We start from the raw sequence: 18,046 nt of genomic DNA on the forward strand, positions 1-18,046 counted from the left end.
TTTTTGTACTCTTCAAATAAATACTGGAACAATGCATTCCAGTATCAATTGAGATGATTTTTGACTAATTGTCCAAATATATTACACTAAAAGAGTGATGACTCCTCATTAAGTATATCAGGCCTGGCTCCACACAGTGAAGCAAACTATTTGATCTGGTGTTCGAGCCTGGTTACTTTTAAATGTAATTGATATCCACACACAGATATGTGGTGGTAATCTAATATCACGATATTCATATCCTGCATGTACAAAAGAATACTATTATGTATTTCCCAAGGGTGAAAATTAGTTTCCTGCCTGCTGATTGGACACCTGGAACCCCCTCCAGATGACGTTGCACAGTGCCTTTGTTGTCAATCGAAAGATGTCGCCAAGGTTTTCTTCAGCGTCCTAGCACGACAGGTGCGATGGCACTGTCCAGAACACCGCGATGATTCCTTCTCCAACAATATTCATTCGCCGTTTTTCTGTGCGGATCCCAAATAAATGGCGGAGTGGTTTATGCATCACCTAACCCTGTAATCTGAACAGGGGATTCGGAGCAGGCACCTCGCTAACAAGTCAGGCTAGCTAGCCATCGAAAAAAGGTAACGTTAGCCATTGTTTGGGTTGTTTGTTAACATGGTAACGTTAGTAGGTCTGGTCGTCGCTGCTTTCTGACGTTATCGTGTAAAAAACAAGTTGCTTGGTTATTGCTTTGCGCCAGCGTTTGTTGCTTTGTTTCTTCTAAGATGCTTGCTAACTAGAGAGGACCATCCTAACTAAGCGATTCAACGCTGCTCCGACCTGACCTTGCACTCCTTTGGTCGGGGTGGATAGCGTCTATCAATATCAAATGTGCGAATCACTGCAAACTGTTTCATGTTTGTTACTTAAAAGATGTACTAGGTGTCTTCAGTTTTTGTTGGTGTTTGTTCTGCTTTAAAAACCTTTCCTGCTTTGAGTTATGGCTAAAAACAAGGGCCTGTAGCAGACTATATTGTGGCATATAAACTGTCGTCACCAACAGCACATTACAGGTGACCCTTTTCAATGTGGTGACCCTTTTCAACGTGGTGTCCCTTCTTTCCCCTTGTCAAAAATGTTCTCCAATCGGTCGCTTTGGCTTGGTATTTCAAAAGGCCATGCGTAATTTGACTCGCAAAGTCCTTCAAGTTATTGTGTTAAGGAGATCCATCATCCATCCATCAAAAAATAGCAAAATCTAGAAATTGTAGATGTTCCCAATCCATCATCTCGGTGTTTTTACCGGGCTCATTAATTGGATTATATTTGTGCTGAGATTGCACATTTTGACCATCGTTATAGTGATAGAAATGTTGTAGCCTCCAAAAAACGCATTGTTAAATGTGACTGAATTACAATGACGCGAGGACCCCCTTTGTACATTGATTTGTTTGTGCTTTGGTGAAATCCAATTCATATCTGATTGCCAAAAACACATCATGTTACTGCCAGATGCATATGAGTCCAAAAATTGCATTAGGAATGTAGAATGTGCTGTTCTAAAATTGGGATTTGATTCATCAGAAGCAATTAAACATGTTATGTTAAACCTGCCTCTGCTCTTTTAATTGAACAGTCATGCACATAGATAGCCAGCTATTCATCAATACATTCCAGAAACTGAAGGTGTATTTACATCTTTTTAATACAGCTGTGGTCATCCTACATGATGCGTGACCACATCCAGGCCAGCCAGCACCACCTGTTCCTGTCTCCGTCCTTTTGGGCCAGCCTGCCAGCTCACCCTTCTCCCTAAAGACCCCTTTTCCCCTCTTCCCCAGTGCCCACGCCCCCCCCCCCCCCCCCCCCCCAGCTCCAGACAAGATGGCAGACAGAAAGGAGCCGCCGTTCTACGATGACCACAGCCCGGGACCGTTCCAGTACAAGCTCCCCATCTACGAGACCATGGACCTCTTCATAGAGACGCTGACGGGCACCTGCTTCGAGCTGCGGGTGTCCCCGTTCGAGGCAGTCCTCTCGGTCAAGTCTAAAATCCAGAGGCTGGAAGGTACGACGGTGACCACGAGTGGTTCTTCACTCTGCCCTTCTGACTCACTGACTCAGCTGTGTGCCGTGGGCCCAAATGACTAGCGGTAAACCTCCAAACCACGCTCACTGCCGTGGCACGTTGTGACTCATAAACCATTTTATTCAGCACATTCAAGTCCAAACAATCCGTCCATCTAATTTTATTCTGAATAAAATTATGTGGGTGGGTTGAATCGTAGTCATGCACCGTATTTAAATATGATGTCCCCAAAAATTATTCAATTTTCTCAGCGGAGTTAAACTTGCTTTGCCTTGATGTCATTATCTGCTCATCAGATTGGAAGAGGTTGAACTTCACCTCATTTGACAGTGCACTGGCCCGTTCCTTGTTTGAGTTCCTCCCTTTTGTAGTTCTCGAATCCTTTCCGGTAGATATCCAGGGAAGCTATTGAACTAACTATGGGGCTTTGTCTGAATCCTTTTTTACAAATCTCCTCGATTCACATTAAGATTTATTCAGAGTGTGTGTGTGTGTGTGTGTGTGTTGATGGGGCATTACGCTCCACAATGGAGGGGCTGCTGCTTACCCAGAAGCGCTGGCTCACCTCCCACATGGAGGTCAGGAGAGTTCAGCCCTGGTGGGAGAGAAAGCCGCTCGCTCTTTCCAAGCAACAGCTTGGCTGAAAAGCAGATGGTTTTAAGCTTGTTTAGTTGTTTTTTTTATGGCTATTTTTATTTTAGATTTGAATATAAAGGTTTAGATTGATGGACTTTATATTCATATGCTGATGCAAGCGAAATTAGTGAGATCCATTGGATATGCAGTCTTGATGAAGTATCTACATTGAAAAATCTAAGTAGAAATTGCCTACGTGGTGACAACCTTTAATCATCTTGCAGCCTAATTCAATAGTATTTTACCACTAACTCTGACTGTTTTTCCCTGTGGTTATTGGAATAATCGCTCTTAAATGTTTTTCCCTGTGATTATTGAAATAATCTAGGTGTTTTTAACATAATGTGTTCCTATAGGGGGCAGTGAAGAGTTTTCCTTCTTGTCTCATCATCCGTGGTTTGTGTTATGACTGGTCGTTAGAACCAGTTTCTCCTTCCTCGATGATCACATCTCTTTATTTGTTATTATTTTTCTCTCTGTGTGTCTCTCAAGGTATCCCTGTTGCCCAGCAACACCTGATCTGGAACAATCTGGAGCTGGATGACGACTACTGTCTGCACGACTACGGGTAAAGCCTGTTCCTCCCTGAGCCTCCTTGTGTGTGTTCCTTCCGAGCTGTGTACAAAGCCTTTTTTAAAATGAGGACAGCAATTGTTTTAACTTGGCCCGAAGAACACAGTAAATGACTTGTTTTGGCATTGCTTTCTGTGTGTTCTGCAAGTGTCACAATTTCAGTCAAGCAGAGAAACACAGGTGCCGCTGGATAAGCAGAAGTAGTATATTGGCACTATAAAAGATTGCTCATCCCGTGAGCACACAACCTAAGAGACGCAAATTCTTGCCTTTCACTGGCAAGACGCGGTTGGCATTATAATTGCGACTTCTTTTTAATACTCAAGAACAATCCAGATCAGTCAGCGTTTCTGTTTCCAAAAACACGGTTCATTTAGCGCTAGCAGAAGTCCCAGTAGGGGGCCCATGTTTCCTTCTTCTACATCCTTCAAATGCATTTTAATTGTAGATAAGAATCTACTCCCCCATCTCTCTCCCACTGTAGTTGTAAGGCACTGTATCCCAGCAGGGTCTGCTTAACCGGCTGTCAATCCCCTTCCTCTTTTCCTTTTGTATGTGAATGCTCATATGGTGGAAGGTGCTAGTGTAAGGGGAGAGGGGGGCGGTCGTGGTGGTGAGGACAGTGGGAGGAAGCAAGGCAATATGTTTTTTTCCAGCACTCCATCAACCGTCTCTCATGGTTTTCAGCATTGCAGAGGGCTGCACACTGAAGCTGGTCTTGGCGATGAGGGGTGGGCCCATCAACACACGCAGAGGTAAATAAACCGTGGCGGTCAGTACGTTCATGTGCAAACACTGACCCTCGTGGTGGAAATTCTTTGAACTGAATTGACAACGTAACTCTTGAAGTGATTAAGGTGCTACAGTGAGCCCTAAACAGGGGGCAGTGCACCCTCCAGTAATAAAGCATGGGACCGTCCTTGAGGTCAGAGCTGCAAATGGGGATGCCACTACTCCCTTCAGCCACCCCAGCATGTAGCTCATGGTTTAGCTGTGAATCAGCCCAGGCTGTTCCCCCAAGGCTGTGTTACTCTCTTACAAATCACATCGGTCTAGTGCCAAACAGGCAATGTGTTGTTTGATTGCAATGCCAATGTCTTTGTGGGATAACCACCTGCAGGTTGAGAGATGTTTTGATCTTTCAGTTAGGCTTCAGGTTTTGGTTTGTTGTTAAGCATTGAATACTTGAGGAATTTGTATAAATGTTTGACGTGCTAATTCTGAGTGGTGGCGCAAAATTGTAGTTCATGATATTTGACGCTTAAGGAATGTACTGTTTGCTTGAAAGAAAGCGTTAGTGTTACCTGTTATTAATGGGAAAAAAGTATTGTTCACCAACAGTCTCATGAGCTGCTGCAAGGTTCACGCAGGAAAGGAAGTGGTTGAGAAGTTCCAAACTAGGGCATCGCCTTAGGGGAAAATGACACCTTGTCACTCACTTGCCTGTTAATCTGCCATTCACGAGCAGGCTACTTTCGATAAGAATTTTATATATTTAGCTGTGTTATGCATTTCGTACTCCTAAGATAATAGGCTCCCCACTCAAGGAAAGGTTAATAGGCCTGCAATTGTTCATAAATCATGCATTTTAAATCTCTCTGTCTCTGTCTCTGTCTCTGTCTCTGTCTCTGTCTCTGTCTCTGTCTCTGTCTCTCTCGGTCTCTGTCTCTGCCTCTTTCCTCTTATCCGTATTTGGTTCGTTCCTTCTTTCTTTTCCTCTTTCTTCCACTCTTTGTCTGTCTTTCCGTCTGTCAGTGACTATGGAGGACCCCATGAAGGAGGTGGCTGAGTTGATGGAGGGCAGCAGGGAGGAGGTCTGGGGGCCGCGGGGCGGCGCGGGCCACAAGCAGGTCACCTTCCTGGTGTACCGCGAGGGCGACCAGCTCAACTTCTTCCGCGTGGTGGACCGGGGCGACGGCACCCTCACACCCCTCTCAGAGTCCATGAGGTAGGGCGACACTCTCTCACACACACGCACAGACGCAGACACAGATGATGTAAAGCTGAGGTGAAAACTTCTATAGAAATTGAATTAGTTATTGTTAGTATTGTTGTTATTCTTACTGCCAGGGACTATTGCATGTTTTCATGGATGTATGCAGGGTTACAATCCCAGCCTCCAATCCTTGATCAAGACACCAAAGAAAAACACTTTCAAGTCGCTTTGAATTATTGCAACTGCCACACGACTTGATGGCTGATAGTTGCGTGTGCGTGGTTGCCGTTGCCCAGCGCCAGCAGCTCAGTGTGTCACGTGTACGGTGATGACGAGGCGGACGGGGAGTGCGGCGCCGTGGCCCAGCAGAGCCTGGAGAACTCCATCACCATGAGCAAGATGAAGCTGCTCAAGGCCAAGATGGAGGACATGAACCTCAGCAAGAAGGTAGGAGACTCCGGCAGAGGACCCGCTATGGGATCAGAGGGGCTTTAAGAATCCCAGACGGGGAAGGTAGGTGTTTGAGGGGGAAGGACAGGACGGAGAGAAGAATAAATAATGCATCCATTTAACAAAAAGCTAAAATCGGAAATGCATGTGCGAGTGGATGATAGAATTCCTACACAGTAGGAGTAGTAGTTATGTAAATGCTGAATGTCATGGTCAACTTTTGCCAGTTGAGATGATCAACGAGGGAGTTCCTCATTCTGTACTAGTTTGAAGCGTTGATGTTCCAGCCTCCAGCCGTCTCACTCCAAAGACAGAACAACGAAACGTGATATATATATATATATATATTTTTAAATGGCTTCTTCTTTCCCCGTTCTCCTCGTCTCTCTCCCGCTCCTCCAGAAGAAGTCTGCCAAGCTGAAGCCACACCCCCCCGCCGGCCCCCTGCCGGGCCCCTGTCCCCAGGGGCCGCCCAGCGCCCGCCACCACCGCCTCTTCCGCGCCCTCCCCCAACTCAGCCATCCTTGGCACGCGCACACCCACCTACCTCCGCTCCGGGACCGGGAGACCGCCGGCCCCTCCCCTCCCGCGGCGCAGCACTCGTCCTCCTCCTCCTCCTCCTCCTCCTCCTCCTCCTCCTCTCTGCACCTGTCCCAGCTGGCCAGGCGGGCCCCGGCCCCGTTCTCCTCCTCCTGCTACATGCTGCAGGAGGAGGAGCCGTGGGAGACGGGCCCCCCGCCCGCCAGGATCCGCCCGCCGCCCAAGGTGTCCCGGCTGGACGTGGGCGGCAGCAGGCTGACCCGGGACTGCGTGTACCCGCAGCTGCCCCCGCTCTCCGCCCGGACGCCGCGGCCTCCCGAGGCCGGCCCGGAGGGGGGGCGGCCCGTCGCCGACGCCCTGCAGCTGGGCCTCCTGGAGGGGGGTGCGGGCCCGACGGAGCGCCACGTGTCGGACATGTCCAGCCAGGCCCGGGGGGGAGGAGGAGGAGGAGGAGGAGGACGGCCCTCCCTGGAGCTTCCCCCCAGCCCCTCCCTGCTCGGCACCTGGGCAGTAGGGCCCGGCGACAGGAGGACGCCGCTCGGCAGCTCCGTGCACGTCGGCCCGTCCCCACCGCTGCCTTCCGCTGCGTCAAAGGCCGTCCCCCCGGACAGGGCGCTGCCTCAGCCCTTTGAGTTCACCGGCTCCCCCTCCCCCTCCCCCACTCCCTCCTCCTCCTGCTCCTACTCCGACTGCAACCCTCAAGCCCAACTGGCCGCCCCAACGGAGCCCAGCAGCCCCCCACTCCCCCAGCCGTCCTCCTCCGGCGGCCCCCCTCCCCGCCCACTGCGCTTCCGGGGCATCAAGGTGGACGCGCCGGGCAAGAGGCCCGAGATCATCTCCAAGAAGGAGGCCAGGGGCATCACCAAGCTGGCCAACCACGCCTGCAAGGAGCCCCTGGGGACGCTGAGCAACTCCCAGCTCCTGGCTTCGCTGGCGGCCGGCTCCGTGGCCTCCGGGGGCCGCGCCGAGGTGGCGGGTCAGAGCCCGGTGGACAGGCGTCCGTCGGGGCTCCCTCCCAACTCCAGACTGGTGGGCCTGGGGTCCAAGCCCCCTGCCGTGGCGACCAGCATACAGCTCTTTCAGGATGACCTTCTGAGACAAATCTCCCCCATGCACATGGTGAGCCTGCTGCTGCCCGCCCCTGTATACAAGCAGAGTGCACTGTCGACTGTGGCGCGGGGATTTGCTGCAGTTTGATCCCTAGACATGAAGTGGCTATTTGTTTTCTTTGTTCTGCCACTCTATTAGTGTGGTCAATTTCAGTCAATTGGAAATGGTGATTATGTATTTACTTGTAGTGGTCCCTAATTGCTGTGTTTGTTGGCTGTTGTCTGATTGCTGTGGTTGTCATTACTCAGGCCCCCAACGGTCTGGGCTCGGCGGGCGGGCCTTCCACGACCATTCGGCGACTCGGTAAGTCCAGTCACACGTCAATCAAGACGTCAAACGTCAGTTCAATGTCGTGATCCACGGGCTCCATATACCTAGTTGTATCGGTGTTGGAGAACAGAGAATCACTGTTAAGGATACAGAGTCATAGTATTCACAAGCTAACAAAAGGGCAAGCTAACAGATTACTTCCCCTTCTTTATTTGAGACACACACACACAACCACTACATTTTTTTTTCCTTTTGTTAGACAATATGGTGGTAAGTTAACAACCCCCACCACTTGGTGCGTTGGTGTCTGCCTGACAGAAATCCCAGATCATATTAATAGTGCAGGCCTCATTGGCCCTTGCCTCCCTCGTACATGGGACAGTGAGTTTAAATACCTGACGATGACAAAAATGGTTCCCCCGCTGATCCCTGCTCTGTGTCTCGCAGAACCCACAGATCTCCTCCACATCCTGGCCTTAGGTTTCTCATGCATAATAAATCCCGCTCTGATTCTCCTCAAACTAGTTCCCCAGGTGGTCTGCAGAACTTGCTGCAGAACTTGTGTCTGTGTGTGTGTGTGTCTGCGGGGCCCGTTGTAGCGGTTGAAAGCGAGCGCGTGGGGAAAACACAACTCAAAATCCAATCTCACGCCCCGCCGCCCGACGGCAGAGGGCTTCATCACAGCCACTGGCAGATTTATCTGCGCCGTTTACACCCGTCTACAACTGTGTGTGTGTGTGTGTGTGTGTGTGTGTGTGTGTGTGTGTGTGTGTGTGTGTGTGTGTGTGTGTGTGTGTGTGTGTATGTCACACACACACACGCATATCACCCGGAAACGGGTGGCTGTTGCTTGCCCGGAAAACATATATTTTGTTTTTTTTCTTAAATGCGTGATCTGAATATTTCTCACTGAGAGTGTACACACAAATGACAGGTCTTTGTGATTTTTGTTGTTGGCCGCACAAGTTTGAGGAATGGTAATTCCCTTCATTTTTAAATTATTATTAGTTTCCATAACGGACCATTGTGTGCACGCTGCTGAAAGCTAATTATGCTGTTATTTTTCTCTTCTCGATCAGGCACTCCAACGTACCACCTACCTCCAGTCAAGGCCCCCGTAGGCAGCAAGAAGAAGATCAACAAGCACTGCCTCCGCTGTGGCAAGAAGACTGGCCTGGCGAGCAGCTATGAGTGCAGGTATTTGGACTCTAGTCTGTTCTCTCTCTGTGGCTGCCACCCTCCAGCGTACCCTGTGCGTATTTATTCACGAAGTAGATTTTGAGCACTTTATTCATCCCGAGGGGGAATTTGTTTGGATCCCTTCAAAAGGGAAAAATGCTGATCAAAATACAGAGTGGTAAATACCAATCCAATATTGTCCAGACATATTTGAAGGTTATCGGAATATGCCCTGCTCGACTCGAGTCTGAACGGTTCCTTCCTATTGCTAGCGTTTATTTGGGCTTCCACAGTGCTGTCTGATGCGACCAGTGTTCCCAGTGTGACTTCTCCACCTAAAAAGACTACTTTGACTTGCCTGCCATGATCTAAGCCTGTAGGTTGAGATTATGGGCATTGTGGGATATCTATTGAGGCAGGAAATGCAAAGCTGTCATCTGAAGACCGTAAGACTTCTATCAATGTTGAACATACCAAGAACGTTGGTATGTTCCTTTAATAGAAAGCAACATGAAGATCTGTATTTTGTATATGACTAAGTTCCTTTGGTTTTCATTCTGCTCTAAATCCTTATGTTTACCTGGTGATGGAATGTTATGAAAACCGTGCTGCCGCTCGCATAATTCGTTATACAAGGGGGGCGCCACACAGGGTCATTATTGACATAACATACTTTTATTGTTTTTCCAGAGATAGAGAGAGAGAGAAGCTCTGATTACCAGTTTCACAGCAAATAGTATTTAATATCATACTGGTACCTAATGGAGCATGGTAAAGAGGGAATCCATCCATGATTCCTCCACCTCGAGGCAAAGTAATTTGAGACAAAGTAACTCAAATCCGCCTTTCCTTGTTGTTTTTTATGAGACTCATGGTCAAAGTTTATGGATGAAAGGGGTGATGTACGCAAGGCCGGATCTCTTAAGGTGGATGGTTAGGACGTTTGACCCCCAGCTGCAAGGTACCCTGGGTATGATTTCCCCCCACATCCATACTGGAGAATGATGTGCTACCCCTACCCACCTTAAGAAAGGGATACCCCTTCCCTTTAAGAGTTCAATGCGCTGATATAAATCCAACATTAACAGCAACGGTGAAATTCAGCTACCGACCAGACCTTTCCTTGACCCTACAAAAGGAAACACGCTCAAAGCACCACAGAACAATATTTTCCTTTCAGTTGATTTAAAGTCAATAAGAAACCATGGTGTTTATAGATGGAAGTAGTCCCTGTCTAAACATTGTTGGTAACTGACTGTGGTGTACGTGAGATAAACCACTCAGAGCAGTGCCATTGATGAAAATCAACGACGGTGGTGATGAGGAACCGCTGAAGGGTCGCCCCGTTGTGGTTAGCTCCAAACTAGTCACTTGGCTTTGCAGAAGCAGAACACTGCCATTATTAACAAACTGTTGCTATGGACCCCGTTCTCCACCAACTGTATCATCTAATTATATTTTGTGTCAAATCATTGATTGCCCTTTTTAAGTAGCTGTGTAAGAAGCGTGATAATTTACATCATGGTGAAACAAACCCCAGGCTCCCTACACAAGAGCTCCAGCACAACACAACACGCTTGGACCTTGCCGTTTGCGTCCCGTTTCAGGTGCGGCCACAACTTCTGCGCGACGCATCGCTACGCCGAGGCCCACGACTGCACCTACGACTACAAGGGTGCGGGACGCCGCTTCCTCCAGGACACCCACCCCATCGTCAGCGCGCCCAAGCTGCCCAAGATCTAGCTCAGAGGCCCCAGGGGAGACGCCGCGGCCCACCGCCCGGAACGAACCCATAGGTGACGAAGCGAACACAACGAAAGGAGAATGAGTTTAATCTGAAGATAATTTAAAGATTGAGAGGACAAAATGAACTTGATCACCGCCTTGTGCTTACATCACCTAAGTTTGCTTTAAAGGTCAATGAGAAAACAAGTGGTCTTTTTGATCAGCCAAGTATGAAAACTACAAATAATATTCTTAAGGGCACAAAACTAGTAGATATCACTTGTGAATGATGTGAAAGAAAACATATTTACTTTCTCCCCTTCTCCCTGAACTTCATCAGTAGCAGAAAAAACACATAAACAAAAACAGATGTGTGCATGTACATATAGTTTGTTTTGGAAAATAATATGTCTATTGCACGTTCAATCTGTGTGCGTGTGTGTTTATATACATCTATATATATTTATACATATATTTAGATGTGTATATCCATTTCTGGTATTGTTTGTTCGGACTGTTTCAATTTTTCTGACTAGGGCTGTGGATTACTTTTCATGCAGTCTTTGAGAGATGCACTTTAGAATTATATTTATACAAACCATTTATCCTTATTGTAGGGAAGGCTCCTACATGTACGTGTTTGTCTTTGTTATGAAGTGTTAATATTATATTTCATCAAGAATTTTATAATCCGATCTCCTTTTCCCCCTCTTTATTATATCGGCACATAAAAGCGTACACACATACTTGCTTTTCCAGCTTTCACTTCAACACAGCGTACTTATTTATCAAGATCTGTTTTTAAATGGCAATTATGCAATCTATGTAGTTGTGAACGTCAGCTGTAATGTGTTTTTATCTAACAAGGAAGACGATTCTTGGATGAGAGGATGACCTTTAGGTATTTATTATGTATCTTCAGAAAGGTGGTTGCCATAATATCTTTTGTAATTTGTTTGTTTTATTATTATTATTATTGTGCAGCTTTTGTTGCAAAATCTAAGTGCTGTTCTATTTACAGTAAGTACAGAAGTTTGATCTAATAAATTAAGTTTGTTTCCATGGAGGGTTTTCAGTGATTATATTTAAACGTGTGTATGTGTCTGTCAGTATCGATTGATTGATTCACATAAGTCATAAAGGCCATGGCTGAGGGTATGGGCCAAAATGTTGAAGCTTGTAGGAATCCGTGTAGCTACAAAACGCAGGGTCTCTTTTTCGCTGTAATAAAGGGCTCCGCTCTAATACAGGCCTCGTACTGTTCATTATTCTTGAATGGTGACAGACTCGGTCTTCAGGTTTGACCCCTCCCCAACCCCTTTGGTTTCTGAGACAGTGAAGGAGCGCTTTAATAATGTGTACGACAGGCCTTGCAGACTTCTGACATGTTGATCAGAGTTTCGTAAGCTACGTTGGTTGTAGATAAATGGAAAGGGAATAAAGGCTACACGTCTAGAGTTAGGGAATGGCTTCTTATTTTGCATGAAAGGTTAGTGGAGACAGATTCCATGAATGCTCATCTTTTTCATTTTAGACCGACAAGTGACTTCTGATTTTTATTGCTGTTATTGAATATTTTTCCGGGAAGCCAGACTAAACAATACGAGTGTTGCATTTCAATGTCTCTGCTCCCTATCTGGCTTTGATAGAGAAGATGATTAAGCAGGGAAGAGAAATGCCATGCGTACCATTCAAATGCCTTTGTGGGGTAAAACAACTTAAAATAATTGTTCCCATTGTGTGCAACATTTCTGTTTATAAACGCTCATTCAACAGTGGATTGAATTGCTTCAGAGATGATTAAGAGCAAACTTTGCTCTATACTCCGCCAGCAACGTATTCTTGGATTAACAACTCAAGGTGAGAATAAAGGACACCAACATTCCTTTTGGCAACCCAACCAAATCCCATTGCCTCGGCTTCATGTATTTTTTAAATGGACTACAAAAGGTTCTCCAATAGCGCTACATTTCCATATAACTTGAATAACGGCCTTCTCTGTAACTCAAATCTAGAGTTATATTCTGTTTGACTCCTGTGTTACACTGACAAGGCAACCAAAGCAACAACTGCTCCCTGTACCTGACAGCTTTAATTCACACAACGGAGAGGAATGAAGATCTCTCTCTCTCTCTCTCTCTCTCTCTCTTTCTCTCTCTCTCTCTCGCTCAACCTCTCTCTCTCAACCTCTCAACCTCTCTCTCTCTCTCAACCTCTCCCACAAAAAAATAAAACAAACTTTCGGATATCAATAGACCCATTGTTTGTCCAGTGTATGCTGATATTGAAGATTCACTTCTTCCCAAAGGTTATTTTGGTTGTATCACATGTTTTACCGTAGTTTCAAAATAAAACCTGAGGGACATCAAAGTTCAGGTCAAATCTTTCAGGACACCTTCAGGTCTTGTGTCTTTGCAAAAATCAAAGGATCCAAACAAAGTCAAATCTCTGTTTTCCCCCTGATTTTTTTGGTCCCAGTATCTACCTTTTTCTTCATGATCTTGATTATTTGACATAAGTAACAATATAAAACATTTCTTATCAATACATCAAAAAAATATATATTTCTTTCCTTTCCTGCTTTTTTTCTAATCTGCCATTTATAAAGAACATATATAGACAGGACTAGCCCCTCAAAGGTGAGTCGCTACAGTGGGCTGGTGTGTATTGCTGCATACCAGGAACTCTACGATCGGATCTGCCTTAAATACACAGAGACATGCCTTAAGCCGCCCTGCAGGTTAGCGACTGTACCTCACATACACACACACATTCACCACATTCTTCGGCAGAGCAGTCCTATATAGCATGCATCGTATGTCAGTTGTAGGTCCTTCTCATCTCACTGCTTGGCTTGTAGCACTACATCAAAGTGGAATCCCTCATCAAATAAAAAGTATCTAGGGGGCTTTGATTTTCCATACCATCCAGGGCCGTGGAGGACAGGGTAGGAGCTTGCCTGTGTTCCAGACCCATCATGTATGTAAATCTGGCCTACGAGTCCCTGAGAGGTGCCCTCTCTGCCCAGACAGAAGAGCCGTTGTCCTCCACCCCCAAGGACACGGTGGCAGACTGTGCATCAGTAATAAGCCCAGATACAATGACATGTTTCACAGAGATAGAGAGAGCCTGGCCTCCAGTGAGAGAGGGGCTTCTCTCTCTTTCTCTCTCTCTCTCTCTCTCTCTCTCTCTCTCTCTCTCTCTCTCTCTCTCTCTCTCTCTCTCTCTCTCTCTATCTCTCTCCCTCTTTTCATGTCGGTGAAGTCTTCCCAACACAGACACACAGTGAATACATGACTCTTGGCAATAAAATTAGCCGAATGAGGTCCATTGAATTCTGCAGAGGCCCATTATGGGACAGTTTAGTTTTCCATGATCTTCAATCCCCCCTCATCCAAAACCATTATATTTTAATAAAGGAAGTTTCTGTCTAATATATGGGCCTACTTTTCATTCATCGTAATATAGGCTAGCCTCCTTTCTTTGCAATATGTTCAACGTCTAAATAAAACCAAAATAAAAAAAATCCGAACAGAGAGATACTAGTGATGAGAGAGGGTAAGCCTACATATATCTTTATATATATATATATATATATATATATATATATATATATATATTTATTATTTATCTTTTTTTTCATTTCAGCTCGCATGCGCCGCCTGGCCCTCTAGTGTCGTTGTTATCCTTGAATGTTTTCACCCCATTTTATCTGAACACGGAAGTCTGTGTGGCGCATAGGGCGACTGTAGTCCTCTCTCTGACTGCCGAGGAGCAGCGTTATGACATAAAATCAAACAGAACGTCGTCGTCCCCATTTGGCCCCCGAGACAGCGGTAAGTGTCAGCCGTTTATTCATGCCAGTAAGAATTGTATCATCATTGAATTTTCTCCGGCTGTCCTTTCCATCTATTTACACTGGGGCTGTTCATCACCCGCTGCACCATCGCGGGGTTGGCTCCGGGCGGTGATGCGCGTGTGGATTGTTGTGGTATCATTTATGACATTATTTATTGTTATTTTCATTTGATATGCATGGTCTAAAATCCGTCGCTGTATCTCACTATAGGATGTGTTTTGGTGGGTTTAACTGGACGTAGTGTGGTTGGAGCGTTGCAACGATGCAGCCCGTGAAAAGCTCTGGTATTGTCCTCGGATGGGAGATGATGAGATGCCTCCCTTCTCTGTCCATTTTTGGTTTTCTTATGCTCCGAAACCAAGGTGTTCATATATGTCTAACCTGTATATATGTCCTGCTCAGGTTGTAGCTAATCTGTAAAGAAATGTAATGAATGAACATTGGTTTCACCGCGTCTGATTATCGGATGTTTGTATTTGGTTAATTTAAAAATATATATATATATGGGTAGGTGATTGTCCCACCCCGACCCCCCAACATTGTAACCATAATCAAGAGGTCACATCTTAGTAGTCCTGATAGGCTACTTGGCATACAAATCTCTGTGATTTCATTTTTTAATTAGATATCTGTCTGTGTGGGGGTCAGGGAGGTTGGAGATATTTGGCATTAAGATGGTGGTTGTGCTATGAGGAAGATTATGACCTAGCCTCCCAAAAATAATAGCAGTAGGCTACTGCCTGACAATAAACATGTTACTGAGGTAATTAGTCGGGGGGCTGGGGGGCACCTCGTAACTAGATACTGTCTCTAAAGCACATTCCACATCACACTCCATCGACGCACAGTGTAAACATCACGATGCGCATTATGCATGCCCTAATCACACGGGAAATCATAACTTCAAGCGAAACTATTTCAATTCAATTAAGATTCTCGCATAAAGTCATGTATTTGATTTAGAGACGAATAGTTGATTCTGCACCTCCATCTAATGCTCAAGCAACCGTTTGACAGATATATCACGTGTTGTTGTTGATTGGAAGCGGCGATAAAAGTCAATTACAGGTGCATGGGTATAGCGCTAGCCTTTAGATCTGAATCTGTTTCAACTTGTTGGCTCTCTTACATTAACCTGCACCTCATCCACAATGGGACACATCCCAACACAATTATTATTTTAAAAAAAAGATTCACATTAAGGTTCATCTGTGTATATACTATGCACATAATCATTCTCAACGTTAGTCTTCATTTATTCAAACCTCACACTATTTCCCTACGGCCAATGACCTATGACGTATGGTGAGATTATGAGGAAGAACCAACTACTACAGAGTTAAGTCACCGCAGCCTCATACTCTTATCTCTCATGCTAACGTTGGGATAAGAAGCCTCATTATCAAGTTGTGTGTCCGGTGGGCTATCTGCCTACTGTGCGTGTATAAAATGTCAGATAACAATGTCTGCAGTCTGTAGCTCACCCTATACCTCCTCCTCCCCACATAGGATTGCAACATGTCTTTCTTTGAACGTCTCTCTCACAGTCAGAGAGGAGACACGCTCCCATTGATAACCATTTAAGAATGCATGCATACTGACACCGGCTAATCCCACTGTTTAATATATTAAACTATACAGAATATATAATGTAATACATTCAGTATGGATTATGGATGTTTAAGCAACTCGTATTTCTTGCATTAGCATTTGAGCATTAGGCTCAAATTCCTGAGATTGTGTAGAGGCATCCTTTGTGATTCTCCTTCACACATTGTAATCTCCAACCAACGATTGCCCTTGGCAGTGAGAAGAAATAAATTACAGTCTGACATGTAGTGAATCACTCACACAAAGTCCAATCTTCATCTTTTTACTTTCCACAACAATTTACACACACACACACACACACACACACACACACACACACACACACCCCACCACACACACACACACACACACAAACACACATACACACACACACACACACACACACACACACAAATTGACAGCAGGTAATTGGTGGATGCTCCTATAGGTGGTTCCTCCTATATACACAATATATAACTAGATAGATAGATAGAGTGTCAGAGACATGGATAAAACACAATTTAAGACATGATTATGATTCCATGCGGAAGGGTGACTGAGATGGGACCATAGAAAATCAAAGGGCTTTGAGTCTTCATGGACTTCACCATTGTGTGTTTGGAAAATTACCACATACTTTTTGGAGATAAGTTTGGAGCGGAGAAGAGATCATGTTCATTATACTGAAGACCTAGGACCAACCACCAATTAGCTGTCAATTCTACCACACAATAGACCACATCTGACAGTATTTTCAGTATGGAGCAGTAAATCGTTGAAATCACACATTCTTCATATTTAACGTATTGATTAAAAACCCAATCCCATCCATCCTGAGAAGCCTCAATCTCCTGCCAGACTCCAATTAGCACAGGTGTGTTCGCTTCTAGTTAATTAACCACAGACTGGAATTAATACAGTTAACAAGGGTCATAAAATGATGTCAGAAAGTGCTACTCATCCTTTACCTTTCTCCCATCTGTCACTCAGTCTGGAATTGTCTAATTGCTAACTGTTGAACAGTAGAAACATTCTTCTCATGAGGACAGGGAGTGAAACTAGCCTGAAAAAAGGTATGCTCTATAATCCAACCAACTAATCTTAATATCTGTGTGTACATTTCTATCAGAAAAAACCATACCCCCTTCTACAAGAAGGCTTTGTTTATCGCCACGTGTGTGTGTGTGTGTGTGTGTGTGTGTGTGTGTGTGTGTGTGTGTGTGTGTGCGCCTGCTTGTGTGTGTGTGCCTGTGTTTGGAATGTGTATAGCTATCTGTTCTCTAGTCCGTTGACTGCAGAGAAGTCATTAAAATGTCTGTCGTTACCTCTTAATCCACCAGTGGGTGTCCAGAATTATAAATTTGATCTTTTTTGTTAAATTGACGCCAGTCATCCGATCATTTAAAGTACATTAACCACAGTCTTCTCCGTCTATCCTGAAAAGACAGCACCATATGGTGCAATCACGCAAAAACAGAGTATATCTATGTAGTCCTACGTTCAAAGTACTATTACCAATCCCTTATGAGCACCATGATGTCATCTCATCCTCGACTATGATGCTAGGAATGCATTCCAACCGCCGTGCCGCTTCAGTTCAGTTCAGTCACGCCGGTGTCTGGCGGCGCTGTAATACAATCACACAATTAAAGGGTAGAAAGTAACCGACTGTGTGCGGCTTGGCTTTCCCCACTGTGCCGTAACCTTATATGTTACCCTGCCCTGCCTCGGACACGCTACCAGGCCGGGTACCCTGCCTGGTACCTCTCTCGTCTCTCTCTCGTCTCTCCCTGCTGTCCCGCGGCTCCAGAGGAAGCAGCACATCAATAAACCGCTGATATCCCACAGCCACATCCCCTGGATGATGTCATAGTCCCACCACATCGCTGTGCTGTCCCGTGTCCGTCGGCGGTATCGTTTACTGTGGTACCGGCCAGCATGTCAGGGAAGGGCAGAGGGCTTAGATTCATACATTATAATGAAGAGTAAGTGAAGAGTTCCAGGAAGTGAAACAGGATATTATAGTGCATCGCTTGGATCAGATGTATGAATTGTTATGGATCCGAAGTGACCCTGTCCCCTGACCCCCAGTGGGGGGGTTATTGTGAGTGCTTGTTCGTGTGCAGGGCAGAAAAGGGTG

The 18,046-nt window shown here is 45.7% G+C and overlaps 1 protein-coding gene across 2 annotated transcripts; it reads left to right on the forward strand.

Annotated features, from left to right (window-relative positions):
• The first annotated feature begins 365 nt into the window (after positions 1–365).
• On the forward strand, positions 366–11,549 carry zfand4 (zinc finger, AN1-type domain 4). 2 transcript variants are annotated; one of them, XM_079758813.1, is made up of 10 exons: positions 366–590; positions 1,661–2,017; positions 3,167–3,242; positions 3,935–4,002; positions 5,003–5,195; positions 5,480–5,630; positions 6,036–7,292; positions 7,532–7,586; positions 8,633–8,750; positions 10,340–11,549. In XM_079758813.1, the coding sequence occupies exons 2-10, from the start codon at positions 1,834–1,836 to the stop codon at positions 10,473–10,475; spliced, it is 2,238 nt and encodes a 745-aa protein (XP_079614939.1). In that variant the 5' UTR covers positions 366–590; positions 1,661–1,833; the 3' UTR covers positions 10,476–11,549. The 2 variants fall into 2 exon arrangements, with proteins under 2 accessions (XP_079614939.1, XP_079614940.1); XM_079758814.1 differs by having other exon boundaries at positions 6,039–7,292.
• The last annotated feature ends 6,497 nt before the right edge of the window (positions 11,550–18,046 follow it).

This window comes from Pollachius pollachius (assembly GCF_949987615.1).
Source record: "Pollachius pollachius genome assembly, chromosome: 2".
Classification (NCBI taxonomy): Eukaryota; Metazoa; Chordata; class Actinopteri; order Gadiformes; family Gadidae; genus Pollachius; species Pollachius pollachius.